The sequence below is a fragment of the Diceros bicornis genome, chromosome 14, assembly GCF_020826845.1.
Source record: "Diceros bicornis minor isolate mBicDic1 chromosome 14, mDicBic1.mat.cur, whole genome shotgun sequence".
In the NCBI taxonomy this organism is placed as follows: Eukaryota; Metazoa; Chordata; class Mammalia; order Perissodactyla; family Rhinocerotidae; genus Diceros; species Diceros bicornis.
This window is the reverse complement of record NC_080753.1, coordinates 26,577,094-26,602,948: the sequence shown is the minus strand read 5'-3', so window position 1 is coordinate 26,602,948 and position 25,855 is coordinate 26,577,094. Positions and strand designations below refer to the sequence as shown.

At 39.1% G+C, this 25,855-nt stretch overlaps 1 protein-coding gene across 5 annotated transcripts in view; it reads right to left on the bottom strand.

Moving 5' to 3' along the window:
• Nucleotides 1-25,855, bottom strand: part of BTBD9 (BTB domain containing 9) — a 395,116-nt gene that overhangs the window by 325,204 nt on the left and 44,057 nt on the right. For all 5 annotated transcript variants that reach the window (XR_009222005.1, XR_009222001.1, XR_009222002.1 and 2 more), the window contains exons 3-6: nucleotides 23,116-23,479; nucleotides 21,754-22,018; nucleotides 12,926-13,145; nucleotides 10,115-10,234 (exon numbers count right to left, since the gene is read on the bottom strand). Coding sequence is in view for 1 of the 5 variants with exons in the window: in XM_058554444.1 (XP_058410427.1) it covers nucleotides 10,115-10,234; nucleotides 12,926-13,145; nucleotides 21,754-22,018; nucleotides 23,116-23,479 (969 nt within the window). In the remaining 4 variants the exon portion in view is untranslated. The remainder of the gene's footprint in view (nucleotides 1-10,114; nucleotides 10,235-12,925; nucleotides 13,146-21,753; nucleotides 22,019-23,115; nucleotides 23,480-25,855) is intronic.

Below are 25,855 nucleotides of genomic sequence, written 5' to 3'. Positions count from 1 at the left end.
CTGGAGGTCCTGGAGACTCTGCCCCACCATTTCCATTAATTCCTAGGTTCCTGTTCTCAGTTCCATAGCTCACCTTTGTCTCTGTTCCCTATGCTGGAGGCCCTTGGCTCATATTAAGGAGCTTAGAGTCCCAGTGGCTTTGTATTCTATTCCTTCTTTGCTTCCTACTTGATAAATCCACAGTCCCACGCCCAATAGCTCAGTACCTGGCTTCCTGGTTCCGGATTTCCTAAGTTTCATAAATAAGCATTGGGAGAGCTGCAGTACCAAAACAGATTCCAAAAGATCTCAAACAGGAAAACTAATATACTAACGTCAATTTCCTGACATGCAGCATGTACCCAACAATGAAGTACCTATGAAAGTGTGTTATTTTTCTAAGCAAAAGACACACTGACTCAAATCCTGGTTCCAAAACCAGGGACTTTTTCTTCACTTCTTGGGAATTTTTACTATTCTCTAAATATTATTTGTGAAAATTAATCTAATTTACAGATCTTCACAGACAGTCTTCTAATCTTGTTGAAAGAAGTTTTTTTAAAAAAAATATAACTTTAACTAAAACCAAGTCCCAGATACCTGAAACAGGTATACAAGGTCACATAAAGAGAGAAGGATTGCCATTCTTGTACAGTGTCTGAGCTTAGGGACATAGGTAGGAGGCATGAGTAGATGGTAAATAGATGAGTTTGACTGGTGAGACAAAACAGGGCATTTTTTTTTTATTGATGTTTTCATAGTTTATAACATTGTGAAATTTTGGGTTGTACATTTTTGTTTGTCCATCACCATATATATGTCTCCCTTCACCCCTTGTGCCCACCCCCCACCCCCACTGCCGCTGGTAACCACAATACAGTTTTCTCTGTCCATGTGTTGGTTTATATTCCACATATGAGTGAGATCATACAGTGTTTGTCTTTCTCTTTCTGGCTTATTTTGCTTAACATAATACCCTCCAGGCAAAACAGGGCATTTTTAATATGAGCCAAGGATGAAGCTAGAGAAGCAGAAGGACCCAATGATGGAGAGCTTTGCGTGAAGAGTTTACATTTGGCCAAGTCCAATGCAGACTCTGCCTTTGGCAAGTATCTGGCATACAGATTACTTTGCCTGCTCAATCCCTTGGTCCTTTAAGACTCAGTTGAAATCCTCTCTTCAGCAGGAGCTCCCACAACAATGCCTCTGCAAACTCTATATATATCTTTATTACTGCACCAATCATATTTTACTTTACAAGTCTTTAGAAGATTGTCAATCCTACTATATCATGAAATTCTTAAGAGCAGAACGGTGTCTTGTTCATCCTTTTACGCCTGGCACCTAAACTAAATGCCTACAATACAGCAGGTGTTCGGTAAACGTTTGCTGAATGTCTAAATAAATAAATCCTATAAGTAACAGAGTAGTATTGAGGAGAAGGAAAGCATGAGAAAAAGGATGTTTGATGATCAATTAGGAAGGCGCTATCTGAACTTAATCTGGACCTAACCACTTGGGAAGCAACTGTTAGCACCACCAAAAATAGTTCTTGTGCTTCCAGAACGAAAAATAGACAACGGCTGTTTGTGGTAATAACAACATGTCATTAGTGTTGTTACCATCTCATGCAATGGGCTTATTAAAAGACACTAATTTATATTCTAAAATTATAAAATAAAATGCAAAGGAAAAGGACAACCCTGTTCTATTTTCTTATGTTCCAATTTCTCCACTACACACAAAAGAAGCTCAAAATGTTATTATCCTTTAAACAAAATAAAATAACACAAAAAAGCCTGGATTCGATTGAATAACTTAAGCACAAACAGCCACGTCTCAAAGGTCTTACTGAATAGAAAACACAGTGGATTTTTTTTCCTAATAAGAGGATTCTGGGTGAAAATAATAAACAAAAAATTTCTTAACTAAAAAAAAAAGTCAATTCAAGATGTGAAGAGATCTTGTGAAGAGAAATTCCATAATATATGAAATTTATTTCTAAATACAGCTGAAGCAAAACAAATCAGGAGTTAAGAACATCAGGTTCACTCTCATAATAAAGTCTAAAATGATCTTATGGGAACTAAGGGATAGGAAAATGCAAAGCTCTATTGACAAAACGACAAAACATACCTAGATAAAGGATTGCTACACTCACTCTGGAGCATTTTAAAAGAGAAAACTTCCCCAATTGTTCATCCTCCTCCTCCTCCTCCTCATCATTAGTATCCTTGTAGTCTGGGTGGTTGTGACCAGCACGAGCAGAGTGTGGTCATCCGGGCCCTCTCTTCCAGCATTCCTGGAAACTGTTCCTGCCAAAGAGGCAATGAGAGCTTCTTCAGGGCTCCATGCCTCTTCCTACTCTCAAGTAGAGCTATTTCTTCACCTTATATCCTACAGAGGCAATGTATGACAGTGACGTTAACTGTGCAAACAGGCCTACAAATTTAGCTTCTCAAGGCTCAATTTCCTCATTTGTAAAATTAAGGTAGGTAGTGGTATTTCTCTCATAGAGCTATTGTGAGAATTACATACGGTAACAATGTGTCTGGCCAATAGCAGATGCTCAATAAATGTAGACTGTTCGTTCCCCTCCTGGCTCCCTGAGGGCCTGTTAACTCTCTCACTTTTCCTCATCCCTCCTTTCTTCTGCTCCCTGACTCCTTACAAATATTTAATGGATCTACCTCCTTTGAGTTACTCTTCTATTTATTTCAAAATTCCAAAGGAAGATTTTTAAAAAGTTTATTTGTATGGAACTGAATAACTGTACTACAGAAGCCCACACATCTGCTCCACTCTGCAGATGACGAGTCAAGAGCTGGCGAGCACCTTAACATCCGTCTATGGACTTGGGGCATAATTAATGCTCCACACGAGTAGCAAGACTTAAACAGGACAAATAGTTTCACATGTCATTTCACAAATCACAGACTTCAGAACAATTTATATTTAAATATGGCATTATAAAAAAAAAAGCAATTTCAACCTCTCTTTGGCACCAAGTAAAATTGTTATGATTTAGTGACACCATGTGGCTACATTTTGCTTTGCATTTTCAGAAGAAAATGTTTCTCTGTATGCAGGGTTGCTCTGTTAGTCCCATTATGACATCCAAGTTGTAGGTAAAGGTACAAGTCAAACTAAGCACAAACTAAAATGATTACTTTTTAAAAGTGAAACTATCCCTTTTTCCTTTACATCTGAATAAGGCATTTCTTGAATTCTGAAGATGCCAATCATATAAAGAAAGTAAAGGCTCAGCATAATTCGAGCTACAATTCTAAAGCATCCTGGTGAACCACTGAAGAATGTAAAAGTGCCCCCCTTTAAAAGTAAATAAATATCAATGCCCAGTTATGGGGGCAGGGGGAAAACAAAAGAGAAAAGAAAGAAGACATACATGCTTTTGTACAACGTTAATAGGGGAGGGAAAGAATGCTTCATAAATAGCAATGTTTATTTTCTCATTTGTTTTATGTCTTGTAGATATATACCATTGTGTAGGTACTATCATCTAATGAAGATGAGTAAAAAAAAATTATGCTGCATCTACTGATGGCAGGAATGAGAGGGGACCTGGAATGTACGGCAGCAGCAAAAGAAGTTAAAGTGATTTAAGAGATTAAAGTTTCAGTATTCATCTAATGAGGCCTCCTACAGTAGACTAACATCCAATGTACACCAAAGAAAGCCTAAATATCTAAAACAACGACCAGAGAATATCGCTCCCTTCTCAGCTTAAAACACCCACCTCCTCTCTCAGGCCTTCCCTGACTCCTACTTAAAATAACCACCCCCCTCCCCGAGTCCCCTAGACCCCTGTCACTATCACAGTACCATCTTCACAACACTTATAATTACTTGATGTGCTCTTATTATTTGTTTGTTTCTATCTGTTTCTCCCAAATTCCACGCGAGCAGAAACCTTGGCAGTATTCTTCAGCATTATGGCCTCAGGACGAGGTACAAGGTATAGCACAAAGCGGGAACTTATTTGTGGAACGAGTGAGTGATGAATGAATAAACAGGTGAATAAATGAAGAATTTATTTATTTCCTTAGCTGGTGAAGCATGCCTAAATTTCTTACTGTAAGTGACAGTAGAACCATTGTAGTGAGATGTTTATCATCACTTATGGCCTCTAATGTGACCACTGAGAGCAGAACACAGGCTGGCAGATGCTCTATAACACCCTTTCTTTTTTCCATGACACATTTGGCACGTTATAATTTCTCATTCTAAGAAAAGAAAAAAAGGAGGGAAAGGAAACTACAGTAATTAAAACATTTTCAGCAACAGTCAAAGAAATCCATGGAACAGAGTAGAGTATATGCCAGAATTCAGCACATGATAAATATGGTTGTTCACATGAGTGTGGTAAGGAATGATTATTAAATAAATGGTCTTAGTCAACAGACTATCCCTGCCTGAAAATATACATAAAAAAATATTTTGGTTGGATTAAATATTTAGATAATCTAATTTAAAAATAAGTAGTAGAAAAATATAACATATATAAATATATAAAAATATAATATTCTTTAATGTTAGAGTAAGGAACATCTTTCTAAACATGATACCAGATCACCAGAAATCATAAAAACAACCTGACAGATTTGATTACACTTTTTTAAAAGTAAAATTCTATATGGCAAAAAGTACCAATAAAACACAAAAATCTAATAACAAATTGCATAATACATGACAGGCAAAAGGATAATGTCATACATGTATATATGACATTTTATATATATATCAATGTGTATATATTGATATACCAAAATAAAGTTCTCACAAGCCAAAAAGAAAAAGATAATCACACCAGAAGAAAAATATGCAGAAGACAAAAAAAAAGACTTTTCATAAATGAGAAATAACAGCCAGTATTAAAAGACGCTCTACCTCACTAATGATAAAAGAAATCCTTATTAAAATAAGACACTTTTTATAAATCATAAATCACATTGGCAAAATGTTGACAATGCCTGAGTTGGTGAGGGTTCAGAGAAAGGGGCCTTTTTATGTGCTATTGATAAAAATTGGATAAACATTTCCAGAGGGCAAGCCTTATCATATTTAAAATGTGTACTACATTATAATTTTATAATGAAAATGTCATAAAAAAAAGCATTTCCATGTTGATAATTAAAAACAAAGGGAAAGAAAGAAGCCCAGTCTTGTGTTAACTGAGTTCATACCTCCTGTGCCATGTTCTAAATTATCAAGCCACCTCCTTCTCAACACCCTTTCCGGTCTTGTCTTCATTAAACCGTGCTCCTCCTGATTCTCCTCTAATCTCTCTGACCAGCCCTTGCAATAAACACGTCTGTCATCTCCTCTTTTCTTCCCCCTCTCAACAGGTGTATTTTTGAGGACTTTGTTTTTAGGCCCACTATTCCTTTCTTTCCCTCAACTCCCAAGTTTTACATCAAGGTCACTTTTCTAATTCCAGCTACCAACCACGTACAGGCTCTGAAATCTACCTCTACCCATTCACACGCATGTTTTTAAGTCTTCTCATATTTCAGCAATATTATATGGCTGCCAAATTACTAGCACCGTGTTGAGAAACAGCTAGAAAATTTTTTTAAATACCTCAAGGGCACTTAATATTTGTCACTCTTTATTAGCGTTTTTTTGTTCAGTCCTAGGCTCCACCACCCAAGAAAGCTGTGGAAGAACTCGAAGAGCACTTACTAGATAACCAAGAAGACAATTTGAAGGTGGGAGAATTTATGGCTAAAGCAGAAATTGCCTTTTCCTAAGAAAGAGAAAGCTGATAAGACATTACATGGTTCTGAGTGCATATGAAAGATTGCACCGAAATTGATAAGTCACTTTTCTCCATCCCACTTGGGGGCTGGGGAAGAGTTATTAGTCTAAGCTTTTGGCTACAGAGAGCAGTCCTCACTTAACCCACAATGCATTCCTAAAAAGGACCCAGAAAGATCATTTCTCTCTGTTCACCACTATGTTTGGAACAACCACTCTGGCTTTGACGCCTCACATTATCCTTATTGCCAGTAGTCATCATCCGCTATCTTGATGAAGTGAAATGCTGACTGAATTACATTCCACAAGATACATACATGGCAAATTTTATGTTATATATATTTTACCACAATAAAACAATGCTTTACCAAAACCACAATATATAAAAACTGCTGGAAACACACAAATGGCCAAGTGATTAAGATAAAGAGAACCATTTAAGGCATGTTTTGGATGCTATGTATGGACTGGCAATATGGGAAAGTGTGGAGAAGACTAGGCCCGAGGTAAGGAAGTTTCCTCCGGGAGAGACACCATAGCCAAAAGGGTGGCAGGGATGGCTCTCTTTCTCTGAAGGTCAAACACCAGTTGAGAGTCTCAGAAATTAGAAAAAAATAATATAAACAACTTAAAAAATAATAAAAATAATAAAAACTCTTTACCAAGCCTCCGCTTTGGGCCAGGCACTGTGCTCAATACTTGTCTATATGCTATGTCATCTAACCCTCCATCGCAGACCCCATGAAGGGTGTTGCCATTCCCGTTTTTCACTGGTATAGAAACGAGGGCTCAGAGAGGCACAATTTTACTATAAGATCACACCACCAGTATTAGATGAAGCCAGGACTTGAGAATAGCTCTATCTAATTCCGCAGCCCATGGTTTTTGCACTGCACAATGCTGATTTACTTGCAGTTCTGCCTAGACTCAGAGAGAGGGCTGGGAAATCTCACACTCCCCACTTCACAAAGTCTCTCCTTTTCCCGGAATATGTTTGATGTAATCTTTCATAAATACATGACACATACATCCTTCAGGATTAACCTCAAAATTTAGTTTCTTGAAAAAAAACAGAAAGTAACCTTTGCAAACAGTATAGAACCATTTACCACTCCAGAGAGTTTTCCAGCACTGATATACATTTTAACAAATACATGGATTAAAAGTACCAATGAATATATATACATATTAATGTTGAATCAATCTCTCTTCATTATCTAGTCAGTGCCTTGACCCCAGGAAACCTGTGCTAACATTTATAGAGTACCTACTGCATACGAGGTCATAGCCTGAGTACCATGCAAGAATACCAAAAGATTAGAATCCATACTCCTTGCTTCCAAGAGCTTGTAATTTTAGTATCAGAGGCAAGACAAACATGCAAAGGACAGTGAGGAACAAAGGTGATATAAGAATGTGCAAATTAACTAACATAATGCAAACTGAACACTTATGTGCTAGGAAAATAAAGAATTTATACGTGCCCAGTGAAGTTCCTGGAAGAAGTGTATTGAGAACATTGTTTAGGTAGTCAATAAATGATTGTTAAGATAAGAAACACAAAGTATAAGACATCCTTGGATAATCAATAGGGGCTTATTCTTAGGTTCATTTTTAAACACTACCAAAATTCCAACTTATTACAATAGGCAGAGTTTACAAAGGAATGTAGTAATTAATATAGTAAGTTAGGGGCCGGCCCCTGGCTTAGCGGTTAAGTGCGCGCACTCCGCTGCTGGCGGCCCGGGTTCGGATCCCGGGCGCGCACCGACGCACTGCTTCTCCGGCCATGCTGAGGCCGCGTCCCACATACAGCAACTAGAAGGATGTGAAACTATGATGTACAACTACCTACTGGGGCTTTGGGGGAAAATAAATAAAAACTAAAAAAAAAAAAATATATAGTAAGTTAAAGTGGTTATAAATATTAAAAATTTTTTTTCTTACTAATATGGATATCAAGACTCCTTCCTTTTCTTGCTATCACTATTCTTGCTATCTCTAATATGAGCTTTGCTCAATTTTTCTTTTTTTTTATAATTTTATTTATTTATTTTTCCCCCAAAGTCCCAGTAGATAGTTGTATGTCATAGCTGCACATCCTTCTAGTTGCTGTATGTGGGACGCGGCCTCAGCATGGCCTGACAAGCGGTGCGTCGGTGCGCGCCCAGGATCCGAACCCGGGCCGCCAGTAGCGGAGCGCAAGCACTTAACCGCTAAGCCACGAGGCCAGCCCTGCTCAATTTTTCTTGACCAGAGTTGGAAGCTGGGTACTCCAAGATGAAAACCACCATCATGAATACAGCTAGGCTCTACACAGAAAAGCTACATCAACAAAGCCAAGGCCACATGGGAGAGACAAGATAAGGAAAGAGGAGTATAAACAATGCCCATTAACAAATAACAGCGAGTATATTTTTCTAAAATCCAGAGCTCATGACTGAGGGCACACGTCTCCCTCCACACAAAGGGAGTTTTCAGGTGGGTAAAGCACACAGACTCTGTCATGGCTGGTATTATATTCATGACGATTTGTTCTGGGAGGCATGTTCCTACTGTTTCAAATTAAATACAAATACACAGTCTTTCGGTCCACATCAGACACTTTGGTTGTTATGCTGCTTACTTTTTAATCCTAATACAACTGTAATAACCTGAGTTGATGCAGACTCAATCTCCTCCTCCACATCGGGGCCCCTCTGTCACTTGCAAAGTATCCCTAGGCAACTGTGAGACATGGAATCCTCACTCAATTTCTTGTCCCTCTCATTTTAATCCATTCAAAACTCCTCTGATAAAAGAGCAACTGCCAGATCTAAGACACTTTAGTCCCTCTTTGGGGAAATGAAATTGATTTTCTTCATTTTCACACAAGACGATCCCTGGGCAACAATATTGTGTCCGGTCGTACTCAGAATAAAAAAATGTAGGCAACATTCTTTACTGTGCCAGAGGCTGAAAGGTTTTGTGGAGTTCCTGAGGTGAAGGTAAGAATTCAGCCTGATGCTGTTAGACCATGAGTTTAATAAATATAAGGGTGTCTTCTGACCAAGAGAGTTAAGTGCTGTGGGGCATCTCCATCTGCTCCAATGCAGCCACAATGTGAGGTTGGTAGGGGTCATGGGTGAGGGTGGGGAGGGGAGGGGAGTGGGTGAGGGGCCAGGTCCACATTCTCTCTGGTTTACGTCCACCATATCCCTTCTCTTCTTTTCTTGCCACACCTGACTAAACGAAACAATCATTTTCTGCCTTTGATCTTTTGACTTTAAGGTAAAGAATATCTGAGGGCAATTTCCAAGGGGAAAATTACAACAGAAAAAATACAACAGAATTTTGAGGGCCTAAATTTAACCACCTTTCTCAACTCCCAAATTCATTATTCGTATAGGTTTCACAGAATTTCAGAAAGAACATTTAAAAGATGGCTTATACCTAAAGGAAGAATATGCAATATCAGAACAGTAGCTTATCAGTACTTTTTAAAAACGAACTTACATGGGGCTGCAATAAATAACAACAACAAAAGCTAAGGTGCTCTGGTTGAAGGGAGGGTTTGAGCCTGGACCCACACAATCTCAGCCTCCCTCGCCCCAAACTCAACCCCACTAGAAACCCCTGCTCTATCAAACACCACTGATGTCCACTGACCTTGAAAAAGAACACAGATACTTAGAACATGCACACTGGCATCCAAAAATCTCCTCCCCCAGGGGCCGGCCCGGTGGCGCAAGCAGTTAAGTGCTCGGCTCCGCTGCGGCAGCCCGGGGTTCGCCGGTTCGGATCCCGGGTGCGCACGGACGCACTGTTCGGCAAGCCATGCTGTGGCGGCATCCTATAAAGTGGAGGAAGATGGGCACGGATGTTAGCCCAGGGCCAGTCTTTCTCAGCAAAAAATGAGGAGGATTGGCAAATGTTAGCACAGGGCTGATCTCCTCACACAAAAAAAAAAAAAAAAAAAAGAAAGAAAAAAAAAATCTCCTCCTGGTTCTGAGGACTGCCAGGGAAGCCTCCAGAAATATCATTCATGGCTTTTGTGGGAAGAACGTATCCTCTAACAATAAGTCTGCTTTCAAGGTACAGCGTGGAGTTTAAACAGCATTTCCACTTCCCAGTGCTCCCTGTCCCTGCTTATTCACTTACATGTCTACTACACAAATACAGTACAAAACACCTTGGTATAGTTCCACAGTACCATCTAAATATTAAGATGCTTAGTTTTCCACAGTTTCCCTAAGTTTTCCAGTTGGGATGCGTTTGGTAGCTGATACCTTGAAAAACTCTTCTTCCATAAGACAGAAAAATGTAGCCTGTTTCTCAAAATAAACATCAAAATCATTTGTTAGCCATGAGAACTAACCTGCAGACACGGGCTGGAAAATATAACTTTTGCCAAGAACGACACAGATATTGCGAATGATCTATCACTCTGATCCAATCAAGTTCATCCATGGACACTTCAATAAAGTATGAATAAGACCTGTGAATCAAAAGGAAAAAAGCACCACATTAAAAGAACAACACAAAGTTATACTTTCATAAAACATTAAAAGGTACAAAAAATACACTATTCACGAATTACATTTTCTGCATAACAATCCCATTCTGATAATGACGAAATCTGTATAGATCCATCCATTGTAGCATTCACCACAATGTACTGAAACGATCTCTCAGCATGTTTGCCTGCCTTATTAGATCACAAGCTGCTTAAGAACAAGGACTATGCCATATTTATCTTCATATATCCAGAGTCGAGCACAGTGCTTGGCACATAACAGCATGAAGACATTTGTTCCTTTTCAAATAGGGCCAGGATGCCTTGCTGTACCATATGAGCAGATTAATAAATCCATGACAGAGGGAAGACAGAAAATAGAGAAGTAGGAGGTGTGCCTTCTCCCTCCACCTTCCCTGGCCTGGGTGCTCAGCCCTACTCTGTCAGGAGGACAGCCAACTCGGAATGGTTCCCCACAGAGGCCAGCTTATCTCCTGCTCCCTTCCTGTCTCCTACCATCCCACACATACATGCAGCCTGCAGAAACATAAACGACATGGGTGAACAGATAATACGTGTTTCTTTCGGGTACAACTTAAAATTTGCCAGCTAATAATCTGGCAGTAATGAAAACAGCCCATCGCCCTCCCCTAGTCAGCCACCCTGGACCATTACATGCTGGACCCACACTGACCAATTCTATAGTGCCCTGTCATAAGCCAAATTTAAATTTGAGGTGCAGTTATTACTTGTACTGTAATATCAACAGGAACAATCTCAGAAGATTTAGGTGACCATAAATGTCAGCCAGCAACCAACAATTGTGACCAGAAAAGGTCAGCTTATTTTGTGTCATCCTCTCATTTTCTGCTGTCCCCTCACTCCCATTCATTTTATTGCTCCGTCTCAAACTGGTTATAACCTTTTATTGAACCTCTCTGGGTTATCAGTAATGCAGGATATAATTTTACAACACATGTCAGAATCTTTTTGGCTTAAGATTCTGAATTTTTCACCTTTGCTTAGAATGATAACTCCTGTGAGAAAAGAACTGTTATGTGGTAAAGTCAAATCCCCTGTGAATGTAACGCACATACTAAAACAAAGTGGCCTATAAATATTTAACAGCATGAAAACGACGATAACTACTTTCAGTTTCAAACATACTAACCTTTTATTATTTTTATTCTAATTTCATTATTAATTAAATGAGTGAATATACATAAAGCTTCCAGAACAGTGCCTACCACACTGAAGTAATGAAAGTGCTATATAAGTATTATTATTATTATTATACTGTTATTATTAATCAGAGACTGGTGGAAATGGTACGTGAATTAGTTCCATTTTGCCAACTAAACATCATATTCTATCCATCAAGATACAGATCACGAAATATATTCTTAATAAAAAAGAAAGAGGTAGAGATAACCTGGGGACCTTCAGCACCATACGCTTGGGAAATGCTGACTCCCATTTCACTTCATAAAGCTTCCGTCATACTTGGCTCAAATGGCATAAAAGGCCAGGGTGGTGGCCAGTGGTGCTAACAAGAGAATCGAACTAACCTGCAAGATTCGCAGGGTATCATCACCATTACTATTCAGCCCTTCATGCCCAGCCTCAGAGGCATGAGTGAGGCCTGGGAGACCCTGCATGCCAGTTTCTGGGGAGGTGGAGTTTAGGTTAATGATAAGCAGGAGTAAGAGAGACAGTTCAGTTCTTGGTCACCCACACTGCTCTGGTCCTTCTGCCATCACGGCTGGACCCTAATTACCACAGCGGGTGAAAGTATCAGAGTGGCTAGAAGGAGGCAGAATCTTGAAGCCACTGCGAAACGAAACTTGATGGGTTCCTAGGCTGCAGGCCACCAAATTTTTTTCACAAATTTCTTTGGTTTTGAAGATGATATTTATCCACACACTAAAAGACAATTTTCTTCCTTATCCATAGGATAAAATACATTTAAAAAATTACTATAGTATCCAAAAGTAAAGAATCAAGTAAATAAATAATGGTAATCCATATGGTAGAGCACCAGTCATTAAAAGTAACCTTTTAGAGAAATATTTTTTAAATGGTAGAATGTTCACAATGTAGTCAGTAAAAAGTGAAGTTAGCAAAGAATCAAGTAAATAAATAATGGTAATCCATATGGTAGAGCACCAGTCATTAAAAGTAACCTTTTAGAGAAATATTTTTTAAATGGTAGAATGTTCACAATGTAGTCAGTAAAAAGTGAAGTTAGCTTTTTACACATCTAACCTTTATTTTGTAAAACTATGTATGGTTTTACAGGTTTCTGTTTTATGTGTATTTGCGTGACTATGCACAAACAAAAAAAACACCAGTTAGATATATACGAAGATTAATTGGTGGTGAGATTAATAGCAATTTTTATTTTCTTCTTTGTGCTTTTCTATATATTCTACGTCTTCCACAATTAACATATATTTATTTTTTTTATAAGCAGAAAAAAGCCAAAAATGTTATTTTTTTTAAAGGAATATACTCTGTAACTCTTCCCCCTGAACTAAACTTCAAGAGAAATAGCAAAGTGATCACAAAGAAATAAACCATCAAATCTGTAAAAGCAAAGTAGATAACCACAAAGTTAAGCCATCTCAATCAAACATAATGTCAGTTTCTCTCCCTGTCATGCTAATGACTTACCGGCTATCCCGGTCCCACAGGAGTATCCGTATGTGATTGATAATGGATGGCTGACCGAGCTTAATCTCAATGCCAGAGCGGCAGTCATCATCAATTGGGTGCCTAGAAAACCCATGATCCAAATCATAATTCTGAGTATCTCCATCTAATAAGGCAGACTTCAGCTCCCCTTTCACAACCTGGGCTCCATACTTCATAGTTGCAATGTTTTCTTCTGGTACTATAGTTAAAAATAGAAAAAGCAAGGTTAACAGTTACTTATTAAATTATTCTATATTTGGGGGAAAAAGATAAAATTCTAGCATTCCAGCTGATTCTAGTATGTGCATCTAATTTAAAAATGGGAGGGCCGGCCCCATGGCTTAGCGGTTAAGAGTGCGCGCTCCGCTACTGGCGGCCCGGGTTCAGATCCCGGGCGCGCACCGACGCACCGCTTCTCCGGCCATGCTGAGGCAGTGTCCCACATACAGCAACTAGAAGGATGTGCAGCTATGACATACAACTATCTACTGGGGCTTTGGGGGGAAAATAAATAAATTAAATAAAAATTTAAAAAAAATGGCAGAGACAAGTCTATGGAGCTAGAAGATATGAAATGTCTACGAGGATTAAGACACTACTCACAGTTTAAATTTAATGCCAGCATCACTGCCACAAAGTGCCTGGGACTAATGTTATTAAGAAAAAGTTGATAACACTAGAAAAAACATGTACTAGGACAAACAAATCAACTCTGCTGAGTTCACCCTATTAGTATCTTTAATTTAACATCTACTACACAAAAATAACATGTAAGATGACCTGTGCCTGCCTTCTGGACTGAGCACAACGTATAAAAGCAAAGCAGACAGGTCAGACATCTGATAAAACAACAGAAAAAGAAAGGTTCCAACATAGCAGAGCTGTTGGTCATACATGGACACGCTGAATCAATTCATCTAGCTAAAAAACAAGAATATGTTTAAAAGAAGATATATTTTTACTTCATTTGAGTATTTTTAAAAATGAAAATTCAGACAGTCTATCATCAAAATCAATATTATGGTTATAATTAAACCTCCTCCACTCTGCAAGATGAGATTTATTAAGTGTCAAATGTTCCTGAGACTCTGAGGTCCTCTATGCAAATTTTGCTTCCGAGATCTGGAACCTGTCCTCCAGGTACTAACATTCTAAAACCAACACTCTCCATGAAAAGACAAGAGGTGGCATCAAGTAGATGTTAAGAGCTTGAGCTTCAAAGTCAGCGTTTAAATAGAGGCTCCACCTTTCACCAGGTGTATCACTTTGGGAAAGTTACCTTCTCTGAACTTCAATTTCTCAATAGGGCAATATCTATCCCCTAGGTGTTTTTGTTTGTTTATTTGTTTTAAGGATTAAATGAGATGATGTTTGCAAAGCACATAGTAAGCTCTAAAAAAAGACTGCCATTATTATTATGAAAAATATATTAAAAATCACACAATAAAAAGAGAACTAGGCAAGTTTACAGACTGTAAACAAATATTGTATTCTCATAGTACACATACATCTTGGCTATGTGATTTGAATAGGAGGGAGTATGAACTATAATTAGGCTCTTAGGGAAAGGAGGTAAGTAATTCATCATCGCAAATTTCTTGGAAAACGTAGGTTTTAAAAAAAAAATTCAAATGAAGACAAGAGAGTGGCTCCAGAAGATGACAATAAATGCAGCTGTGAATGGGGGTTGGAGTGGGTTAGTTAACTTGCAAAAGACTAAGGCAACTCAGGAAAAAACAAAACAAACGCTAGTCATGCTCAACTTCTCACCACCAGAAGCTTAAGTGCTACAGATTTATAACTTCCTAAGTTCTATTAGCTCACAGTAATCATACACATTCTTCATATTTATTTTTCATTTATTTAACAAACCTTATTAATTCCTTTGACTTACTCCTCATAATAATCCTTTGAGTGTAGTACTACTATTACATCCATTTGCAGATGGGGAACTGGGGGCAGAGAAAGGCTAAAAGGACTTTGTTGCCCAAGGTCATATAGCCAGCAAGTAGCAGAGCTGTGATTAGAACCCAGGCAGTCCGTCTCCAGGGGCTCTGCTCTGCCACCTCCCTCATGAAGGGTTTCTAATGGGAAAAGCATATTTTCCTCCTCTTTCCAACCCCTTCCTTCTAAGGTTACCTAAGTCCCAGAGGAAAGAAACAGTCTGATACAGGGGGAAAAAAAAAAAGGTGGACTTAAAGTGAGAAAACCTAAGTTTGAGACTCAGGCTCTACCACCCACTACTCCTGAGTGAAGCCTCTTAGTCTGTCTGAATCTGCTTTCTCATCTAAAAATAATAATACTTTGCCCAACCCACTCACAGGCTTACTGTAAATATCATACTACAGTAATATACGCTAGGGCCGGCCCTGTGGCTTAGTGGTTAAGTGCGCGTGCTCCGCTGCTGGCAGCCTGGGTTCGGACCGGGCGCGCACCGACGCACCATTTCTCCTGCTGTGCTGAGGCCACATCCCACATACAGCAACTAGAAGGATGTGCAACGATGACATACAACTATCCACTGGGGCTTTGGGGGAAAAAAAAAAAGGAGGAGGATTGGCAATAGATGTTAGCTCAGAGCCAGTCTTCCTCAGCAAAAAGAGGAGGATTAGCACGGATGTTAGCTCAGGGCTGATCTTTCTCACAAAAAAAAAAAAAAAACCAAGGAGGCTGAGTTCTCCCTCCAGGTGCCTTCCTGGGGCCCAGAGCCCTCCTGCCGGCAGAGATTCTCGGAGGAGTGAAGGAAGACACACACACACACACAAAGAAACATTTGTTTCCTGATTGCTAGGTATAAAATGTGCCGGTCCAAAGTCTGCTGCAGCTGACCACTGGAACCACCTCCTCCAGTTCTGACACCACCAGTCAAGACCAAGACAAAAAGGGGAATATTCAAGCTTTCAGATTTAGAAACTGCTGCTATCCTTTGATTTTCTCTAAATACAAGCTTCTTCGCCTCTAAAATTTATCAAGCTAGGAATAACATACTAGGCACAAGAGTTCCAAGTGACTGTAACTAAAAGTCTAAAATGGAAGACTTCTACTACAAGTCTAAGTCTTCTTTTGAAGTTCATTTCAAGAGTACTTGAGAACTTTTCTCACTGTTCCTGATATAGACTCCCTGAAAGTATCTTTCACTTCAAAATGGGGAACATTTACACAAGTGGAAATTCTCTCATGGTAACTATAATCTGAGTATCTCACAGGACAAAAACACAACTTCAAGTATTTTTTGCAAAATCTATAGTTAAATGATGAATTTAAGAGAAAAAGCAATAAGAAAATTCAAGTCATAATAAAATAAACCATAAATATTCTTATTTCTTATATTTGTCTATCGGTAGAGACAAGAGCTCTCAAAAAATATAGGGTGGTTGGGCTGGCCCCGTGGCTTGGCGGTTAGGTGTGCTCCGCTACTGGCGGCCCGGGTTCAGACCCCGGGCATACACCGACGCACCACTTCTTGGCCATGCTGAGGCCGCGTCCCACATGCAGCAACTAGAAGGATGTGCAGCTACGACATACAACTATCTACTGGGGCTTTGGGGGAAAAATAAATACATAAATAAATAAATTTATTAAAAAAAATATTTAGGGTGGTAGGGATTAAACAAGATAGTAAATAACAATAGTTTTCTTCACATTTGTAATTTTTGATGCATTTCACAAACATTAAGAAAAAAAATTAAGCTTTGAAGTTCTACAGGCTAGATGGAAACAAGCCAATTATTAAAAAGAAAAACTACAGAGAAATGGAGCAGACCTGCCCTCGCCACACAGTGCCAGAATCTGAGTGGCGCTAGACGGATTGTCGTGTGTTTTTCTTCAATTGCTTTGCGTTCTTTTTTTTTTTTTAATGATTTTATTTATTTATTTTTTCCCCCAAAGCCCCAGTAGAGAGTTGTATGTCATAGTTGCACATCCTTCTAGTTGCTGTATGTGGGACGCGGCCTCAGCATGGCCAGAGAAGCGGTGCGTCGGTGCGCGCCCGGGATCCGAACCTGGGCCGCCAGCAGCGGAGCGCGCACACTTAACCGCTAAGCCACGGGGCCGGCCCTGCTTTGCGTTCTTAATCATCCCTTCCTGAACTCGCTGTTACGTCTAGGCTGAGACGGTTGTTCACCCTGACTGATCCTTTGGATCCACACTCAGTTCTCTGCCCACTGCAATCTCTTTACTCATTCTCTCTCCTAAATCATCTTCTACTCCCAACTCGACTTCCCTGAAGATGTACGGATGCTCCCCTCAGTACCTGTGCCATTACCAATGAGTGTCATGACAACTCCTGTCTTACCTTACCTTTGCTGTATCTCCACTGTCTGAAGGCCTCCTTTCATACCAGACTGAACTGGTACTCAAAGACCCACAAAACAGAAATAGAAAATAACCCAGGCAGGAGAATCTATCAAGCACTAGTCATGTGAGTGAGATCAGCACTTTGGTTCCAGCGTGGGCATCAACAGCACTTGTTAACTTTAGGCAAGTTACTTATAAATATCACAGAATGAAAACACATAAGAGCTGAATGGGACCTTCACCCTACTTACTTAAAGAAGAAAAAATTCCTAAGCTGCCTTCTATGTGCTGGTCACTGAGCTGGACTCAGCGCTCCAACAGCTCACCATCCAATGGAAACAAGATACACAGCAGACAGCAAATGCCTCCACAGAGGAAGACTCAGTAGAGATGACTTGTGAACCCCTAGTTTACAGATGAACATACCATAAACTATAGTTGGGAAGACAAATAGTAATAGAAGTCAAAGAGTTTTAAAAGATTAAAGGTTCATTGTTGTTATTACTGTTTTTATACGATAGGTGAGATAAATTTTAAATTCTAGTTTAGAAGCAAGGGATGGATTCATTAAGTCACCTATTTATTTTGAAAAGTCTAGATTCAGGCACTGTGCTAGATGCTGGAAAATACAAGTGAGAAGACACAGTTACAGTCTTCAAGAAGCTCAGTCTAGTACGAGTCTAGGCAAGAAAAGCAACAATTCTAATATCACAGTGGCAAGTTCCCTCGGTCTGTGGTACTGGAAACTATGGGAATAGGTACATGGTACCTTGTACCTACAGCACAGACTGAAATACACACAGACATTTACATATTAACCCATAATTTAACTCAGCAGGCCTACGAACAGACTGACTTTTATCCAATAAAGAAATCTCGAGGATGGAAGTGGTGATATGCCCCTGCTATAAACACGAAGAAACAAGAAATTACTGTTCTCTTTCCCAAAGTCTAAAACCCGAGACACACAAAACAAAGTATAACTCAGCCTGAAAAGAAAAAGCACTAACTTTCAAGGCAGAAGTATCTCCACAGCCAAGACAAAACTAAACAGTAAGGGAATCATCTGAGTACAAGTTCAAATACCCTAAGGAAAAAAAATAATGTCATAAAAGGTTAGTTCCCTTTCCCCAAGTGTATAGACAAATGTTCATCATTATATATATATATAACTAGTCCAAAATATATATAAATATATATAAAACTAGTTCATCTTCCCAGAAAGATGAACCATCACTGGTAAGTTAAAAACCTCCTTTGGGTCCTCTTTTTTTTTTGTGTGTGTGTGTGAGGAAGATTAGCCCTGAGCTAATATCCACGCCAATCCTCCTCTTTTTGCTGAGGAAGACTGGCCCTGGGCTAACATCTGTGCCTATCTTCCTCCACTTTATACAGGACGCCGCCACAGCATGGCCTGACAAGCGGTGCGTCGGTGCGAGCCCGTGATCCGAACCCAGGCTCCAGCAGCGGAGCGCACGCACTTAACCACTAAGCCACGGGGCCAGCCCAATGAGGATTTAGAAAGGCTAAAATTATATCACTCATCTTGTTACCTGTCCCCACTCCATCCTCCCACATTTATCCAAGGCTGACCCTCAACTAGCACCATTCTCTAGCACCTCCAAGCTCTTCCCGGACCTCTCCCAACCTGATCCCTCTAGTTACTGTTTCTCTACTACCTTTCACTTCAATTCCCACATCAGATGTATTTACTATCTTTTCAAACTCATGGCCTAACTCCCTGTTTAGCCAAGCTTCTATCCAGACTACTTACCAACTCACCACAATTTATATCCAAAAGTTTTTTCTCAGTTCTCATTCTTCCTGACCTCCCAGCATCACTAGATACCATCGACCACCTTCTCCATACAAAGGCTCTCTCCTCTGTTGACTTCTGTAACCCTATCCCAGTTTTCTCCTACCTCTCGAATTCTTCCTTCCCTACCTTCAGCCCCCTGGCTATAGGTCTTCTCCAAGACCCAGACTTTGACCGTTACTTTCCTTCTCTGTACTCTAGCCCAGATTTCAACTCCTTTATCACCAGCTTTGACTGCTTTTTAAACACAGTAACGTGCTTCCACTGCTATTAGACATTTCTCCTTGCATTCACTCACCAAGTGTCTACTGTATGCTATTCAGTGTGTAAAATTCTGAGGACATAAACATCAATAGGCCTTACAAAGATCATCTCTGCCTTCAAGGACCAAAGATAAGTAAACAAAAATGGTTAAAACAACATGATAATTCCTACACAAATGAAGAACACAAATAATAATATAACAATGGTTTCCTATATTGAGCTTACACATATTATTTGCTCACATTATTTCATTTAATTCTCATAACAATACTAGGAGATATAAAACTAAAGGTAAAATTCCTTATTGAATTTAATACCAGGTCATACAACCAGGAGTGACTAATTCAGGATTTGAAGTCAAATTTGGCTGGCTCCAAAAACCTATGCTTTCTCTTCTATGCCCAATGAAAAGAAATATAAATCTGATGAGTCAGGAGAGAAGTCCAGGCCTAGGACATCTATTTAAGGTCAATCAGTATTTCAAGAAGAGTGTCTGAAGCCACGGTCAAGGAAAAGATCACTCAGGGAAATGACTAATGTGAGACAGAACTTAGATGTCCTGGAAACCCTCCAACTCAATAAGTCTAAAGACAAGTTCAGCATCTTCTTCAAAGAACTACCATGTTCCATTTATTCTAAGACACACATTTTTTCAAATTTTAACATTTCTGAAATTGGGATATAGACATACTAGTGTGTCACAGTTTAATTGGCAAGATTGTTTCCTTTCTTTTTTTCTTTTTTTTTTGCTGAGGAAGACCAGCTCTGAGCTAACATCTATTGCCAATCCTCCTCCTTTTTTTCCCCAAATCCCCAGTAGATAGTTGTATGTCATAGTTGCACATCCTTCTAGTTGCTGTATGTGGGACGCGGCCTCAGCATGGCCAGAGAAGCGGTGCGTCGGTGCAAGCCCAGGATCCAAACTCTGGACTGCCAGTAGCAGAGCACGCGCACTTAACCGCTAAGCCACAGGGCCGGCCCTGTTTGCTTTCTTAGTTGTACATAGAACAATGATGCCTCAGAATTTCTGGTTTCTTAGATTTGATAAAATAACTTCCTCCTAAACTTAATCCTCAAATTTAAATCCCTAGAATCACTAAGCTCTAATTTTTTTAAAAAAAAATTAAAGTATCTCCTCTACACATCTATTATTTTTCATTTTCCCTGCCACCTACTTTAAGGTTGTATCAATAGTGTACAAGTTAAATACCCTCCTCACTGGTCTCCCTGAATCCAGTTTTCCCCTATTCCAAATCATCAAGTCCAGCACCATGGATCAATACTTCAAAACCACGACTGTCCTCATGCTTCTCCCCCTCTCTAAAATCAGCTTCTCACTGTGCATAAGCAAAATTCCAATCTAGTTTCAAAGACTTCCATGATTTTGCCTGAGCTGACCTTTACAGATTTTGTTATTAATCAACATAAACATTCTACTCTAGGCAAGCTCTTCTGTTCATGGCCCTTCAAATGCTCTAACCTCGGTCTATTTTCCTCACCAGTCCTCCCATCTCAAATGCACCCCACCCTGATGCCACTCAAATCAAAGGTCAAGGCTCACCTCAAGCTTCACAAGCTCCGTGAAATCTCCCAAAATCATTCCAAGCCACGCCCTCTTCTGAAGTCCGCAGTATGTACCCATCTCGACCATTGTTGCATTTAACTTTTCATGGGAGTATGTCTTATTTCCACAATGAAATTAAAAGGATCAAAGGCAGAGACTATATTTTGCACTTATGCAGCATAGTTTAGCAGTTAATTATGCAGTCTCTGGAGCCTAACTACCTAGGTCTGACTCTCAGTTCTGCATCTTTCTGTGTGACCTTGGGCAAGTTATTTAACCTCTCTGTGCTTCAGTTTCCTCATTTGTAAAATGGAGGCATAATGTACCTACCTCAAAGGGTTGTTGTGAGATTTAAATGATCATGTAGGACTGTTATTGATACAAATAAGCACTTTATAAGTGTTAATTGCTATAATTTTTATTAATAAGAAAAATTACCACGCAAGCATTGGAAATGCTACATAAGTGTTAGCTATTATTACTGTTATTTAGAATCTCCATATTCATGGTACCTAAAATAACAATAAGTACATAGCATGTACTCAGTATTGATTTGATGGAGGAAGGGAGGAAAGGTGTCAGCATGAGAACAAGCTTTTCAGGAAAGTGTCTATTACTGACATTCTAGGGGGCAGCTGAAGAAATTTATCCAGGAACGGCAAGAAATACCTATTTTGGGGTCTACAAAGGCTAGGCAATCTCAGGAGGAATTAACAGAAGGGACAGGGAAAGGCATCCCATAGGAAGCAGAACTGTTATGTTCTTAGACCCACAGACACCACGTACACCTGCACTATAGTTTTGTAGCTGAGACTCATAAGATGCAAACAAAACTTCTTGGTGAGATTAGGATAAACAAGTACTCACTGAGCATGCCTCTGTAATTGAGGTCCATATCCCGGCTCTCTGATCGAACCTTAATAGCGTCCAGAATGGCATCAGGAGACAACAGTCCCGAAGGCCTCACAACATTCAGAAGTTCAGTGAGGCTCATCAGAGGTAAACGCACAGCCTGCATGATTTCAGCATGATTCTCCTTCGAATTGTGCTTACACCAGTTTAACAAGGCTAGGAAAATATCTTTTTCGGGAGCTGCAAATGAATCTCTTAATACGATGTTTAAAAGTGCTGTCTGAAAAGGATAAAAAGGAAAAATCTGAGTTATTATGGAGCTCAACCATGTGCATGATCAACCAGTAAAACCTTACAGAACTGATATTTAAACAATTAACTCTTTTTGACCTTCTTCTTTCCTTATTCTTTGTGCCACACACTCTCCTGTCCATTATGGCTGTGTGAATAGCCATAGGCATCTTGTACCACTACATCAAACATCTAGTCTTTCCAACACATCCACCCCCATCTTTAATAAAAGAAGAAGAAAAGAGGCAACATGAAACGCTGCTAGTCCTTACAGGTCCTTCAGAATTTACATTTATAAATCAGTAAGATACATCTGGCATTTAAAATTCAAAATCTTTTGTTCCACAGTATTACTGCACTACCATATTTTTGGTTTTCAGATTTCCAGACTGACCTCCAGCCACACTGGTGCAACCCTCGAAGACTCCTGCCTCAAAAAATTAAGTAGGATAATAAAAATCATAGTTTACACTCAAACCAAGATATGTAGCTTTTCAAATAGCTTTTCTCATTTGAAATATTCAGGTCCTAAGAGGAACACAGAAAAGGAAAGGAGAGACAACCACCAGGGTTCAGAGAAAGATTGGAGCAAAATGGTTTTACTCTAGCTATTATACAGTGCAAAACACGTATTTTACACCATATAACAGTGAATTTTGAACCAGAAAAAAAAAAGGCAGTGACTTAAAGACATCCAATGATGCATCAGATCTCCTTTATGAATTTTCTCTCTCATTAGAAGGAATTATTAGTTGCATTCTCTGTCAGAGAAATACAAAACCAAAAAATAGTTTGCAACACCACAAAGGAGCCTATCTGCTGTCAACACACTGAAAACAACCACCAGCAGCATAGTCACTTTTGCACAGAGAATTTACTAGAAGAACCTTCAAAGAAAACAGAAGCAATCTGCCTCTCTCTTATACGATCCAGAGTCTCAGTAGCTAGAGGCAGGTGGCTAGATAGACAGCCTCTTTCACACTGATGATTTTTATTTTTTTATTTTTAGTGAATTGCTATATTTTTACTGTAGAGGTATAAATAAAATAATGCACGCCTGCAAATTACTTGTAGACAATGACACACCTTAGAAAGGGAGAGGAAGCCTTCACTTGAGAGCACCTCCTGAGCATTTCTGTCCATAAACATGCAGCACATGCAAGTTAACTTGGGAAGTGAGTAGAGACTGGCAACATCAAAAGTCATACAGACGTTCTGAATGTTAAGTATGGTGCAGAGATACTCAGAGGTAGAATCCTCCAGCTCTGGAAAGCCATATTTATGAGCCAGGCTCAAAAAGTCCAGCAGCACCTCCTCCTTCTCATCTGTCAGCGTCGCCCGCCCAGTGTAGATGTATTTAAGCAGCATTGTAAATGCTTCTGCAGTGGTGTCTTGGAGAGGGATTTCTGCTTCAGGCTGAGATTCTCGCATTCCACCATACAGTAATGCTCTGCACATCAGAGAAGAAACACAGGAAGAAAACCTCAAATAAGATTTGCTACAAAATTATGAAATAACGGTTATGAACATTATACAAACATAAATTTGTTTAATCTCACAAAGATTCAGTGCATATGAAGAAATGCAGTTATCATTTTAAATAGTTCTCTAAAGAAATGATTTTAAAACTATTTTGAATTAATTCTATAAACAATTGGACTAATGAAATATCCTGAGAGCTCAACATACGTAATAGACATTCATTAAATAGAAAGATGCAAGTGCTCTCTTAAGAGGAACAGTGAAATCAATATAAACATGTTAAAGGTCAATAACGCAGTTTGAAAAGTAAAACTCTACAAGAAAACATATAATCAGATAAAAACAAACACACTCAGGTGCCATTCTCCCCTGTCAGACTGGCAGAAATTAAAAAGCCTGTTAATATTTAGTGCTGCAAAAGAAATGGAAAAACAGGTTTTCTCATGCACTGCTTTGAGAGTATAAATGGGGACCCTTTTTCTGGAAAGCAATTCAAGTAATATCTATTCAAATCTAAAATGTGCATACCCTTCAACTCAGTAATCTCACTTTTAGGACTCAATTCTAGAGAAATAATTCAGCAAGGTAAAAATAAATGTATTACAATATATTCTGCAACAATGGAAGCACTGGAAAAAAATCTTAAATGTCCATCAACAGGAACATGGTTGAAAAAACTGTGATATACACATTCTATGTAGCCATTAGAAAGATCAAGGGAGATCAATATACTGTCTTGGAAAGATGTCCAGGATATAGTAGGTGAGTAAGTCAAGTTGCAGATCTGTAAGTGGTGCAGGGAAAAAAGTGTATACCACATACTTATATGTGTATACACAATACCTATCTATATTGAGAAAAATCAGGGGAAATTCATATTAAAATGTTAACAGTGGTTGTCTCTGGGGAATAAGATTAGACGGTTGGGAGAGAAGGACTTTCATTTGTTACTTTATAAATTAAAAATGAAATTGGTGATGGGATTATGGATGATTTGACTTTTATTTCTGTCTCTCAGTATTTTTCAGATTGAAAAAAATCCCCACATTATTGCTTATCTGTTCATCTAAAAAATAAGAACTAGACAATCCAGTCAGGTAATGAATTTGAATTTTTACCTCTACTACCCTAGGAGGAATAATATGAGCCAATTAAATCTCCAATCCATCAGGACGGAAGGGCGGCCAGAGGAGGACAAGGGAGGAGTGCAGACAAGGAAGAGTAAAGAATGATAAAGAAAATGTGCAAAAGTGAGAGCAAGAGAATAAGGAGGCAAAAAAGATTCCCCCTGTTCCTAAGAGCTCAGAGCAGGACTAGCATTTCAAGGGTTCCCTCCATACCTGCCTGGAACTCCTCCCACTCTCCCCCAGGACCTGGTATTCTTGCTTGCTTCAGGGAAATAGATGAAACCATCCAGCAAAAGATTCACCAATATTCTGAGCACATCTCTTCACACCGTTATACGCTGCCTAAAACATCTTTGAAGGTTCTCATTAATTCAGAGCATCCAACCATGACTTTAAGATCTTGCCAAGATCTACTCCCAATCCAGTGTGATCGATGGTATTTACCTAGATTCTCTCAATGCTTTAAAAGTGGTTTAATGAGGCTGCCTTGGAACCCTAAATATGAGCCCCCCAACTTGTGGAAAGTTCCCTCCTGTACAGTTAGCTTGTCCTTATCTGGAATTGACAGGCTCTATGACACTTAGGCAGGCCTCTCCTGACTGCTAACAGTTAACTTTCCTTTGCACACGAACAGCGTCAGCAATGAGAATCTGTCTAAGATAGCATTGGTAATGGCTCTGAGTTTAGCCTAGTGAGCCATCAGATATCATAAAGGTTCAATATCCACAAAGACACATCAAGAACAAGGTCAATAAGTGAGGGGGATATATTCCATTCACTCAAAGTGATCTTCAAATTTCTAAAAATATCTGAGTTTCTTTTAAGAATATACTGATCACCTAAAAGATACCTACATACAGTTGTCTCTAATTATTTGTGAAAGAGGGTAAGGTATATAATATTAACAAATATTAAACATATGGCTGAAAAGTTCTGACTTAATAAAGAATGGACTCTTAAAAAACACTTTAATAGTAATGAATGGACCAAAAGTAAGAAAAGAAACAGAAAAGAAAAAGTGTGCAGAGGACAGAGGCTGGTAACAAATAATGACTAGACCAGGGCCAGCTGCCTTGGTAGCGGTGAGCACTATAAGGGAACAGGAGAGTGGTGGCTAGAACTCTTAATAGACTCCTCTCTTTTTTAAGCTCTTAGCTTCACTACAGTGGCATTTTATATGTACAAGATGGAACGTACTAAAAATGTGTATAAAGTAC